This window comes from Tenrec ecaudatus, chromosome 12 (assembly GCF_050624435.1).
Source record: "Tenrec ecaudatus isolate mTenEca1 chromosome 12, mTenEca1.hap1, whole genome shotgun sequence".
NCBI classification, from domain to species: Eukaryota; Metazoa; Chordata; class Mammalia; order Afrosoricida; family Tenrecidae; genus Tenrec; species Tenrec ecaudatus.
The window spans coordinates 120,693,619-120,706,169 of NC_134541.1; the positions used below are offsets into that span (position 1 = coordinate 120,693,619).

The following is a 12,551-nucleotide window of genomic DNA, read 5'->3' on the forward strand; positions in this document are numbered from 1 at the left end:
CATGGCCAGGTAAATGTCCTCAGTGGGCCGCATGTGGCCCGAGGACCATAGTTTGAGGACGCCTGCCATAGATCTTCTAGAAAGTTATCGTATAATTGAGAAGCTATAGGAATATGTTAGTGTATTTTGCTTGTATTTACTATTTTTTTTTCCTTTTTAGGTGCTATTTCAAGTGGTTTCCGGCTGGAAGAATCTCCATTTGTCCCCTATGACTTTATGAACAGCAGTACTTCACCAGCCAGTCCTCCGGGTTCAATAGGAGATGGCTGGCCACGTGCCAAATCGCCTAACGGCTCTAGCAGTGTTAATTGGCCACCAGGTAAAATGCAAATAGTTTCATTCATGAGAGTCTGTTTTCATTAAGGTTTTATTATGTCTGTGTAATTGGACTGATTTGTGGTAGAGGCAGGAAAGAGCAGAAAGATAGGTGAAAGGGGAAGCATAAAGTCATGGGGCATATTAGGGTTTTGCCCGTGACCAGTGCCTTTCTGCTCCGAGCAGTGACGATAGGATGGGGCCCCATTGAGTTATCATGAAGAAGGATATTGTAAAATCTTAGTTCACAGATCCCATTCACCTGTCTAACCGAAAGTACTTTCTGTTGTACTTGGGAAGTGACAGAATGCAACTGAGGCCTGCCTTATCGTACCTTAGTTGCTACGTTGTAGTTCCATTTAAAAAATGAATCCCAAGAAATTATTCCAGTTATAAAAATCTCTGTTTATTTATAAGGAGCAGCATATATTATGTTAACTGTATCAGTAAACCAGACTCTTGGGATGCTACTAAAACTTGGACGATATCTGAGAATTGCATAGCTTAATGAATAAGAATTTTACATATTTAGTAATGCATTTAAAAATCATGGTTAAGCTTTGAACTAATGAAAAAATTTCACTTCCAGAATTTCGCCCTGGTGAACCATGGAAAGGTTACCCAAACATTGACCCTGAAACTGACCCTTACGTCACTCCTGGCAGTGTCATCAACAATCTTTCAGTTAATACTGTGCGGGAAGTTGACCACCTCAGGGACAGGAGCAGTGGTACGTGTGTGTGCAGAGCGGGGCGGAACCTAGTTTAAGAATGCCTCGTGGAACGGGCCACCTTCGAGCAGCACAAATCAGCCAGCATCTTAGCATCTAACCGCCAAGGGAATTATTTTTCTAGAGTTGATCTTTAATTTTGCCATTTCTTAAATCATGAAGATTTATTATCACTTGTGATGGTAACAGTTAAACAGTGGTTCTCAACCTGTGGGCCCCGACCCCTTTGAGGGTCCAACGATCCTTTGACAGGGGTTAGCCAATTCATAACAGTAGCAAAAGGACAGTTATGAAGTAGCAATGAAAATAACTTCATGGTTGGGAGGTCATCAGAACATGAGGAACTGTATGAAAAGGCAATAGGAAGGTTGAGAACCACTGAGTTAATATAAAATTCAATAAACATTTGTTTTCAATTAAATAGGGCCTGCATTTGTAATGAGGTATACTTGTAATGTTTCTTATATGTTAAAAAATGTGATTAGTTACGTTATGGTTATAACCTGGATATTGAAGGACTTTTCTAATGATGTCATCATTAGGCTTTCTTTGTGTCCCAAATTATTGAAATAAGTGCATTTTAAAGGTCAGTGTAGACCAAGTGTACTGTTAGTTTAAGAATGTTTTCCGTGCAGTTTCTACTCAGGGCGTTAACATGTCTTCCATGTATGATTGTCCACTGTTGGCTGTTGTTACCAAAAAGAATCGGTTGACACTGATTGCGTGCTAGAGAAAGGCAAGTGATGTAAATGAAAACCTCTTCTTAGATTCTTTAACATATATTTCCTTCTATTCTTCTAAACAGTTGATAAAGTAATTGTGAGAAGTTCATATATTACATTAAATAATTACTAGCAGACATTTGTCATATCAGTGGTAAGAAAAAATCATCATTCTTACGTGGCCAAATTTAACAGATCAGTATATGGAAGCCATACGGCTAATTTTGCAGAAGGAAAGGGAGAGGGTGCAGGGGGATCAACAAACCTCAAAACCTGGTGTGTAGTTAAGGGAGAACCTAATGACTCTAGCCAAAAGTTTCTTGCTTCTTTTAAAGGAGACAGAGTGCCTTGGGGAGGTATGATAGACCTGAGACAAGAAGGAATTGGGACCTGTTATCTTCTTTTCCTTGACTCGGGGTGAACTGTGAGCAAGATGTCACACTGGCCAGACAGGTTTACCACTAGAGCACCATTTTTCAAACTGGAGAAACGTGCATTTTCTATGCAAGTTTTACACATCAAATAATTTTGTTTTCCTATATAACGCTTTTATTTGAAATGGGTGTTTATTTGAAGCCCTTCAGTTTGGGGCTGACTTGAAAATTGTGAAAGAATTTGTTCTACAATCTTTGATTCTAGAACTACAGGCTTAGTGTGGGCCAGCTAATTTCTTTCCTGCCTCATGTTCGCAGCACTAACTGGTTTTATAATCTTTTGTGCCCCAGTGGGGAGGAAAAGGCTGCCAGGTGACAAGCAAGACACTGTCTGTTTCTATCAGTGAGTGTCAATTCAGTAGAAACCCCCATGCGATTAGAATTGGTAGTTGGTTAATTGAAGAGGAAAAAGATGCTTTGAGCATTTTACGTGTACATTAATCTGCCAGTGTTTCAGTGGCGGTTATGGCTTTTCTGTACTAATCTGGGGACTGGTATTACATAGTTTCTTTCTTGTAGAAAATAAAACCAAATAACTGAGCCACTAATTTTTCAATTTATTTATAGTAGGAAAGAAAGGTGTATTTGTGAAGTAGTCCAAGTGTAAAATCTCCCAGAGATTTATAATTTTCGCTTCATATTGGTTATATTTCACTTGTGTCTAGTTTATCGTTATCAGAATTGTTTGTGAGTGGGAATGGACATGATTACAGTGATTTCCATTTGTTATTTTGTTGTTTTTTGTTTAGCTTGACTGGTGGGTAGAATGGCTTTTAGTGGGAAACCAGTTAAGGAATGATTCTAGCGACCCAAGTAAGGGTCAAGTCTGGAGTTAAACTAGTCTGGTCAAACTTTTTAAAAGTTAAGACCTTGGGGATTGGTTACGAAGCTAGATAAATAGGCAAGGATGAAAGCCTCAGTATGTGGTACTGCCAGTGCCAGAATTACCTGGTGAACAAGTCATGTAATAATGGGTAATTGGATTTAAAAGGTATAAGTTCAAAGCACCAAGAATGAGCCTCCTTTTAGTGCCCCGTACTGGGGAGTAGAACCAATGGTTGTCTTCTGTTGTCATAGCTAGTTGCTCGATGGTATTCTCAGGTACATTTATTGAGAAAGAGGAAATAGATGGGGAAAATGCCTGTTCTCCAAAGTAAAAGCAATTAGCATGCTTTCGATGGCAAGAAGGAAGGTGCCGTCTTCTGTACACTCTGTTTCTTTCGTGTATCTGTTCTTGTTTCTGTCTGACATGAACGTTCCAGTTCCACGTGATGCTTTTGTGTGTTTGAAATGCTGCGTCATTGGTCTGGTGCATGACCTACTGCACGCTTCTCCCGTGCAGGGTCATCCTCATCCTTGAACACCACGCTGCCTTCAACTAGTGCCTGGTCATCCATTCGTGCCTCCAACTACAACGTTCCCCTCAGCAGTACAGCACAAAGCACTTCAGGTGAGCAACAGACAGGCCTTGCCACGGTCCATCTCCAAAGAAGGAAAAGGGGGGGGGGGGTCTAGTTCTGTGGCTGTGGGTGCTTTTAAATTTCCTCATTTTAGGAAAAGTCAAGAAAATAATGTTTGTGAGATTTTTTTCTATACCAGTTCTTTATTCCATTCAGCAATACTACTGAAATAATCATTTTCAGTAACGTGTGCTCTGATCTGCGGGCTCCTTTCAGGTCTGTAGTTAGATGGAATCGTTCAGGAAGTTCTTCAGCTGTCTGATGAAGAACCTTTTGGGTTTTGTTGTGTGTTTTTTTAAAGCCCAACCTCGACTGACTCATGCTTGTAAAATAAGCATGAATTTTGAATTGCCACACCAATGATGATATATGTATGAATTGCAGCAGTGTCTGATGGCTACCAAAGTTTATAAATGCTTCCTACGAATCTCTACACTCGTTATAATAATAGAGCATCAGTAGGCAGTGTATTGGGGCCAGTCTATGAGCACACTGGAGAGGCACTGATTTAAAGGGCAAGCACTTTACAAGACAAGTGAAAAATAGTTGACAATGATGGAAGTGAATATAATTTCCTATTTTCCTCATGTATTTTAGCATTATTCTTGAATCCTTTTACTTTGTCTGTGAACCCTGTGAACTCCTTCACTCTCCCATTGATGAGGCAGTCCTTATTGGGGAGCAGAAAGGTGGCTTAATCTAGATTTAAATTTTGGCACTACACTTCAAAGGACTCGGCTACACAGTGAAAGGGGTGAACTGGAGCAAATACATGGCAGGTTCCTAGCAACCCCGAATTAAATTCAGCACTCAGAAGGTACCTGGCCAGTATCTGAGTCCAGCCTACTTCTGTAGCATTTTTCTCCGTGATTGTACAACAAAGTTCTGAATTCTGTTTAGTGACTTATGTGATTGCTAAATGATTCAAGTATAGTTATTAAAATAACGATTGAGTGGTGGTTTTGTTGTCATCTCAATTTGTTGTACACACTGGACTAGGAGTCTCAGATCTCTAAAACTAGCAGATAAAACGGTCTGAGTGTTTTAAGGTAGAAGGGAGGGAGGATGTTTCTTTGTGATTATCTCTTTCTCTAGGCAATTTATTTGATTTGGGTTCTTTTAAATTTTTAATGTTTTTTGGGGGGAGGGGAAGATGGATATTATCATCATTTAAAGTTGCTCTTTTCTAAAAGCATCACTCCCCTTCTCCCAACTCTTCTTTCTTCATGTAGCCAGAAATAGTGATTCCAAATTGACATGGTCTCCTGGTTCAGTTACAAACACCTCTCTGGCTCATGAGTTGTGGAAGGTCCCTTTGCCACCTAAAAACATCACTGCTCCGTCCCGCCCACCTCCGGGACTGACTGGTCAGAAGCCACCCTTGTCTGCGTGGGATAACTCTCCCATCCGTGTAGGTGCGGGATGGGGAAATGCTGATGCCAGATACACCCCAGGTAAGGCGGCGTCGCACGGGCCATTTGCTGAGCTTACCGGTGTCGGCAGGCTCGTTTAACAGTGACCTCGTAAGCTGTCCTCTTATCCTTTGTGTAGTTTCTATGTGTTTTAATCTTAACCTGGTTTACTGAAATATACATTTACTCAGTGATTACATCAGTCAATGATAAAGTTTAATGGGATAGGAATCTCTTATTCTCCTTTCTTTCATAAGTTTCTTAAAAGCAGATCCTGAAATCTGTAGAAATATCCAGGAAATAAGATTTGTAGAATAACATCATGTTCCACACTCAGTCAGTCCACTGAGCAGTCCCCCCTGCCAAAGACAAAACACAGAAACATTACCACCAACAAAAAAATCACTACTACCACATCAATTCCAGCTGATGGCAAGTTTCATCTGTTAGCGTAGAACTGCGTTCCTCTAGAGTTTTCTTGGCTGTAATCGTTATGGAAACAGGTGGCTGGGTTTTCATCCTGCAGCACCACTGGGTGGGTTTTCACTGGCAGTCTCTATCGTGGTCAAGTGCAGACCTTTTGGCACGAAGGTCTCGGCAGCATACATGGATCATGAGTAAGGAAGCCTGTGTGGGTGATAGCTTGACCTATACTTAGGATACCCTATAGCTTCTTGTTTAAACAGAAACTGTGAACGTGGACAATGGATGCTACTGTTACTCACACAGGACTCAAAATGATTCCAGGGAAAGAGAACACATAGTCTCAGGTGGCTGAGTGCCGAGTTGTCACTGGCGTTGTCTTCCGCTCCTCCCCAGACACCCCCCCCCCCACACACACACACAGACCTTACCTCAGAGCTGCCCACTAATAAATATGGCTTCACTCTTTCATCTATCTTGCCCCAAATCTGTCAGATTGTCATCTTCTAGATGAAAATGGATAATAAAAGCCCATTAACATTTGTGATCTAATTTGTAATACCTGTTTTTCAGACAGGTAAATAAATAAAATGTATTGGGTCTTCGTGGGTTGAAAGTTTGATTAAGTGACAGAAAAATATTATTTTCCAAGCTGTTAAAGGCAAATTTAGCTCATGGATGTCATGTGTAAGTGCTGCTTTTTGGTCAAAAATATCGTCAATTAAAATAAAAGTTGTCATCAACTTAGAAGTTCACATCAGGGAGGGCTGTTGCAGTTGAATGAGATCCACAAGCCTACAGAGTTAAGCCACGCCAAGCAGTGGGTACAGCATATGCACCAAGCCTCTGAAACCTGCGAGGCCTTAAGCTTTCTTACTTGGAATTTCTAGAGGATGGGAAAGTAGGGGCAGCCAGAGTTCAGTGGGGAGTGATTCCCTGTGAGCTATATTGTACGATCTCTCTGAGTCACATAAAGGTGTTAGGATGCTTTGTTTATGACTGTGAATTGTAGAATGGGGAAGGACTTCATTGCTGGTGATAGAGGGAGCGTTGTAGGGGTTGAGAAATGCTTGCGGTCACCCTGATTTATTTTTTTTAAGAGTCGTGTTTAAGTGATTCCGAGTTTTTCACACAAATCTCCTTAAAATAACATGTTGTGGAACATCTGCACAACATGATAAAATAACAAATGTAGAAACTCACTGCTGGTCAGAATGGAGCCAGTTCAGATTCTTGGTGGCCCTATAGGGCAAAGTGAAACTGTCCCTCTGGAGCTCCTGGGGCCTTACATCTTAATGGGAGCAGAACGGCTCATCTCTCTCCCTTGGAGCACTTCCTGGGTCCACACTGCGACCTTAAGATTAGCAGCCCCCAATGCATAGGGTACTTTTGTGTTAGGTCCCCAGGTGATCCCCCAGATCTCCTCCCAGGTGGTGCTATATGGAGATAGTGTTAGCTTGTGGATGAAAGATCCTCGAAGGGATATGGTCTTTGTTGGCTCGCTCTTCTATGTGATTAGCTGAGAGCTTTGCTGAGCCCATTCTTCCCCAAGGCAGAAGTCACCACCTGGGTCACAGTGGAGTGTGTACATACTGGGCTTAGGGCGAAGGTTTCCCGTGTTGAAATGCAGGTAAGTCATCAAGGAAGACAAGGACACCGTATTTCAGGTGACTCCGCTGAATAACTAGTTTGCCTAGGGTGTGTTTGTGTGCGGGCTTGGACAACTGACTTTTCCTCTCCGCCCCTTGTGTTAACAGGCTCCAGCTGGGGTGAGAGCAGCTCAGGGAGAATAACTAATTGGCTTGTTCTGAAAAACCTCACACCTCAGGTAAGAGTACTGGGCTCCCTGGCTTGTTTGACGTCGCCAGGGCATCCAGGACCAACACTTTGTCTGCTCTGCGTTTAGATGAGGGCTGCCAAAGCCCCAGCTCCTCAGAGATGGTTTTGAGTGGAAGTCGAAGCAGAGCCGAGCAGCGGAAATAACTGAGGACTAGCCTTTCAATGCCTTTTGCTCTGATCCAGTGGTGCCCTATAACCTAAGGGGACCCAGGAAGCTGACTAGAAATTCAGAAGTCTAGGCCTCACTCCTCTGCTTGGAGAGATCAGTCCCTGGAGAAGGACAGGGTGCTTGATAACGTAGAGGGGCAGCCAAAAAAAAGGCCCTGTATAAGATGCATGACCTAATGGGTGTCCAGTGGGCTCAAGCATAGGGTCAGTTGTGAGTGAGGTGCCAGGGCAGACAGTGTTTCATTCTTGTGTGCATTGGTGGTTAGAACCAACTCAGTGACCCTTAACAACAAGGATTCACTCCAGAATTAACGAAGATTTAGAAATCTGCATTTTCCTAAAAGCACGCGAATGAATTTGATGCCTGCGGTTTTTGTGAAACTTCTTTGCTCCTTTAGTTTAGGCAGTTTGGTCATCTAATTGTTCCCCACAATCCACTTTCTAGATTGATGGCTCAACTCTGCGTACCCTGTGCATGCAGCATGGCCCACTGATAACATTCCACCTGAACCTCCCACACGGGAATGCGCTGGTCCGCTACAGTTCAAAAGAGGAGGTCGTGAAGGCACAAAAGTCTCTGCACATGTAAGTAGGCCCTTCTGCGTCTCCTAGCACCTGGGAAATGCCCTCATCCTTTCAGCGTGGCCCCTCAGCTGAGGGGAGCCGCGTGTGTGAGACCGTAGCTGGCGACACTTCTGGCTCTGTGCTCTGTGCACACTTGGGCCCTGGAATGAGAGCTCATGCCCCACAGGTGCAGCCTACTGCGTCTGGAATACAAGACGGGGCCTCACAGCTGTTCAAGATTGCCCTAGAAAGCCCCGTAGCTTGTCCATGGAAGATGAAAAGTGGGCTTGAACCCCACAGTTGCATGCATGGAGGTTCACTGTGGGCATGGCAGTTGGGATTTTCTCCCCCCAGAGAGCTCCCCGGGAATGGGCCCGCCTCAGGGTGCTTCCAGGTGTGGTCTCAGGGTGCACTCTCTCAAGGGATGCATGAAGGAGAAATGCTTTTTTCTCAGCACCCCACCCCATTGCCTTTAAATCAATTTTTATTTTTCTTAAAGCATGCTTTCCAGGTTGCATCCTGTCATCTTTGGAATAAGTAGACTCTCCGGTCTGAAGTTTTCATGCCTGTTTGTCTCTCCCCCCTCCAGGTGTGTTTTGGGGAACACTACTATTCTTGCTGAGTTTGCCAGTGAAGAGGAGATCAGTCGTTTCTTTGCACAAAGTCAGTCTCTGACCCCTTCTCCCGGCTGGCAGTCTCTTGGGTCCAGCCAGAGCCGGCTGGGCTCCCTCGACTGCTCTCACTCATTCTCCAGCCGGACCGATCTCAATCACTGGAATGGTGCTGGGCTGTCGGGAACTAACTGTGGAGACCTTCATGGCACTTCCCTCTGGGGGACCCCGCATTATTCCACAAGCCTGTGGGGCCCTCCTAGCAGTGACCCCCGGGGAATTAGCAGCCCATCCCCCATTAATGCTTTTCTTTCTGTTGACCACCTGGGTGGGGGTGGAGAGTCCATGTAACCGTGTATGTGTAAGCTCACAAACTGCGACCTCAAGATAGGAAAGAAAGGAGCACTAAGTTGGGCTCGCCGCCTGCAGCCAGGGGCCACCTGTGGGAACAGCTATTCTCTGCACATTTTCCACTTTGTTTTCCCCGAAACATATCAGTTTGAATACTTGAATCATGCAGGCCAATATTATAATGTGAAAAGGTATCTATTTACACTCCCAAATAGCGCCATACATGCTAAACCATATAGAAAGAGCTCACTTGTGTATATCCATCATGTTTAGCCTTTGGATCCCTCCTCTCCCCCTCCCCACCTGTTTTTTTTTTCTTATTTTCTTTTCTTTCTTTTTTTTTTCTCCCCCCTTTTCTCCTCTCTTTGCAAAACCATATTTTGGGCTGATAATGTATGAGCTTTTAACTTTGCACTGAATGATGTTCTCTCCGTCTAGTCGGCAATATGGGGTGGGGGGGCAGCTGTTCCAGTGTAAATGTTTACTCAAGGATGTTCTTAAAAGGTGTGCACTCTCTACTATGCCTTGATGTTTGCCTACCTTATTGTGGTATTGTGGAGTTTAAAAGATCAAGTTATGATACTGACTTAGGATTATTAATGAACATATTGCACCGGTTCTTTCATGACGTAAAACTAAAGAATTTTGCTCTGCAGTTTGAAAAACTGTGGCCACAGCTGTGACTCGCAGCCCGCCTGCCACCCAGGACGGGCCCCGCACTTTGCATAGGCTTTCCATTTTGTTTTGAAGGGTCTCACGTTGAGCCTTCTTGTTTACAGATTTTTTGTTTGTTTTTTGAGAAAAAAAAATGTTTACTCTTCCATCATTTAAAAAAAAATTAAAAGACAAAAAAAATGGAGAATGAGTTAAAAGATGCTTTCTATCTCTGGGAAAAAGGAGCAGCATTTGGCCATGTTCTTTTGTTTTTCTATTCTTGTCCTAAATCAAAGAGCATGGTTCTCAGGAAAACCAGTTCCCCAGTTTAAAAAACAAAAAAAAAACAACAAAAAACCACTAAAAAAAAAAACACAAAAATAAAACATACAAAAAACAGTAGCAACAACATCAACAACAAAAAACCCCAACCTCCTTGTAGTTTCTTATAGGAAGAAAAGAAAAACCCCAACTTTTAGCACTGATACTAAATATTGCTGTTAAAGAATTTTCTCTGCCAAAAAGAAAAAAAGGAAAAATGCTTAAAGCTGGAGTTTGACATTCTGTTTTCCGATGCTGTCTTTTTATTAGTGAGTGATGATGGTTTGCTAATAATCTGTAGGTAATTTTTTGTAATCCCATCAAGTGGCTCTATATGTTCCTGCTCTCTTGTGACTGTGTTAATGTTTAACTGTTGTACCTTAAAGCCGAAATCAGTAACTATGCATACTGTAACCAAGATATTGGGCTTACAGAGTTGTTTGTTGTATAGAGAAAAAATTTTAAATGTTGTTGCAAAACTTAACAAGTTACACCATTTTTAAACCCCGTCTCTTTCTCTGTTTTTTTTTTTTTTTTTGGCCCACAAATGGTATTATAATGCTTGCTTAGTCAAAGAAGGAAGACTAAACAAGGGTAAAACTTTTAACAGTGCAGAATTTGCCATCATTTCATTGCCTTGATTCTAACTGTTTGTGTCCTATGATGCAAAAGAAGTCAGTGGCTTTTAACTGTTTACAAATAGAATGTGATTGTAAAATGTACAGTTTGGTTGTGTTTGAATTATGAAATTTCTTCAGATATAATAAACCATGACTTTTTGGCTGCTCAACATTAATTGTCTCTTTATTGTGAATTTATTGGTAGGCTCTTTTTTATAATGAAAATATCAAAGTTGCTATGTGTAAGGGTTCTCATAAAGCAACCAATTCAAAATCTAAGCAAATACCGAACATTTTATCTGAACTTATCCACAGCTTCACCCTGAAATAATGTGAGAACAATGGGAAACTGTAGCTTGCTCCTTCCTACCCTCTGTGAGCATCACTGGGATCTTGTTGCTCAAAACTCTTCTGTGACTTCATCTTCCCCACCATTTGTGCCCATCTCAAGCCTCAGCAAGAGATTGTTTGGAACCTGAAGCTTAATGACTTGACAGTGTACTAGTGTTAAACTCTCATACCTCTGTTACAAAATGAGAAATGCCACAACCTGGACTGGCCTTTTCTTCCCCTTCACGGCCCTCACTTCTCACCACAGGAGCTCGGGGGCAAAACCTATGTATGTATTTCAGAGTATGACTTCAAATCATGCTCCTACTTGCCAGGTGTAAGCTATTATTTTTGGACACCTTAATAGAAACAAATGTTGTTCAATGCATTCAGTGTATATTGACTTCCATACTGGTTTTTCTAAAAACCAAAGGTAGCTTTGAAAAACCATGTCTGGGATTATTTGAAGCGTTAAGCTGATTGACCTTTTGGGGCTTTGAGTAGTATATATTGAACTTCATAACTGCGTTAATTGTATTGTTAAAGTGTTTGGGAGTCTTTTGTTCCACCCCACCCCCCTTGTTATGTGGAAATAAAGTGTTTGATTTTAAAAAACTAAAAAAATGGTGTTGATTTGTACGTAGTCCTTAAATAAAACCATTCTATTTCCCCAGTCACTGTGCTAACTTCTCATTGCTCTCTCTTCCTTTGTCCCAGCTGTCAGCGCCTAAGGTAAGGCCATCATGTCTAACAGAGCCTGCATCTTACCTGACTTAATACCTGTAAGACTCTCACCAAGTACAGGAGTCGGTCTAACCGTTTCAATGTGGACGATTTTGAATTTTCAGCTGTCCTAAACTTAATCTGGGTTCTGGACATCTGAGCTACACTGTGAACTAGGTTCAGTTTTCCACTGTGGGTAGAGATGGCATCATCAAGGATAGCTCTTCTCCGCCCACTTCCCATCAAGAGTGGATGCCCCCTTCCCATTGCTACTAGCTGCAAATTTGTTTTTCCTTCTGCTTGTGGAGAAAACAACATACCTGTACATAATTGTGCAGGTCATCAGATCAGAGCACTGATAGTGTCCCGGTAACCATTTCACAAACCTTCCCACCTCCCCCTCCATTTTGGAGTACCTGAGTAGTTCAAATGATTAATACAGCTGCTAACCCCAAAACTGGGGGTCTGTATCTGACAGACCCCTGAGGATAAAGTTCTGATGATCTACTGACAAATCAGTCGCTGAAAACATGGTTCTACCCTGATAACATAAGTCCCTCGTGAAACAAACGTCTTTGCCTTCCTGAGCAAAAAGTTTGGGAACGTGGATCTCAACCTTTTGCTTACACCTGTGGCTCTCCAAGAGGAATCGTTTCTAAAGCCCAGGTTCTGTTCCTGGGGAGTGGGGGTGACCTGACATGCTATTTTAGGTCAGTCACAGGATTTAATAACACTAGGTCACACAAGACTCCTTGGTGTACTCAGCTCTAACCAGTAAGTCCGTGTTGAATCCACAAGCCACTCCAAAGCAAAAAGATGGGGCAGTCTGCTTCTGGAAAACATTGGAAATCTTGTGGGGCTCTGGGGTTGAATC

At 42.5% G+C, this 12,551-nt stretch overlaps 1 protein-coding gene across 7 annotated transcripts in view; it reads left to right on the forward strand.

Moving 5' to 3' along the window:
• TNRC6A (trinucleotide repeat containing adaptor 6A) overlaps positions 1-10,796 on the forward strand; it is a 204,464-nt gene extending 193,668 nt beyond the window's left edge. For all 7 annotated transcript variants that reach the window (XM_075564629.1, XM_075564628.1, XM_075564632.1 and 4 more), the window contains 7 exons: positions 161-319; positions 905-1,045; positions 3,544-3,651; positions 4,894-5,115; positions 7,254-7,324; positions 7,949-8,088; positions 8,657-10,796. In XM_075564629.1, the coding sequence (XP_075420744.1) occupies positions 161-319; positions 905-1,045; positions 3,544-3,651; positions 4,894-5,115; positions 7,254-7,324; positions 7,949-8,088; positions 8,657-9,029 (1,214 nt within the window). In that variant the 3' untranslated portion in view covers positions 9,030-10,796. The remainder of the gene's footprint in view (positions 1-160; positions 320-904; positions 1,046-3,543; positions 3,652-4,893; positions 5,116-7,253; positions 7,325-7,948; positions 8,089-8,656) is intronic.
• Positions 10,797-12,551: the final 1,755 nt, after the last annotated feature.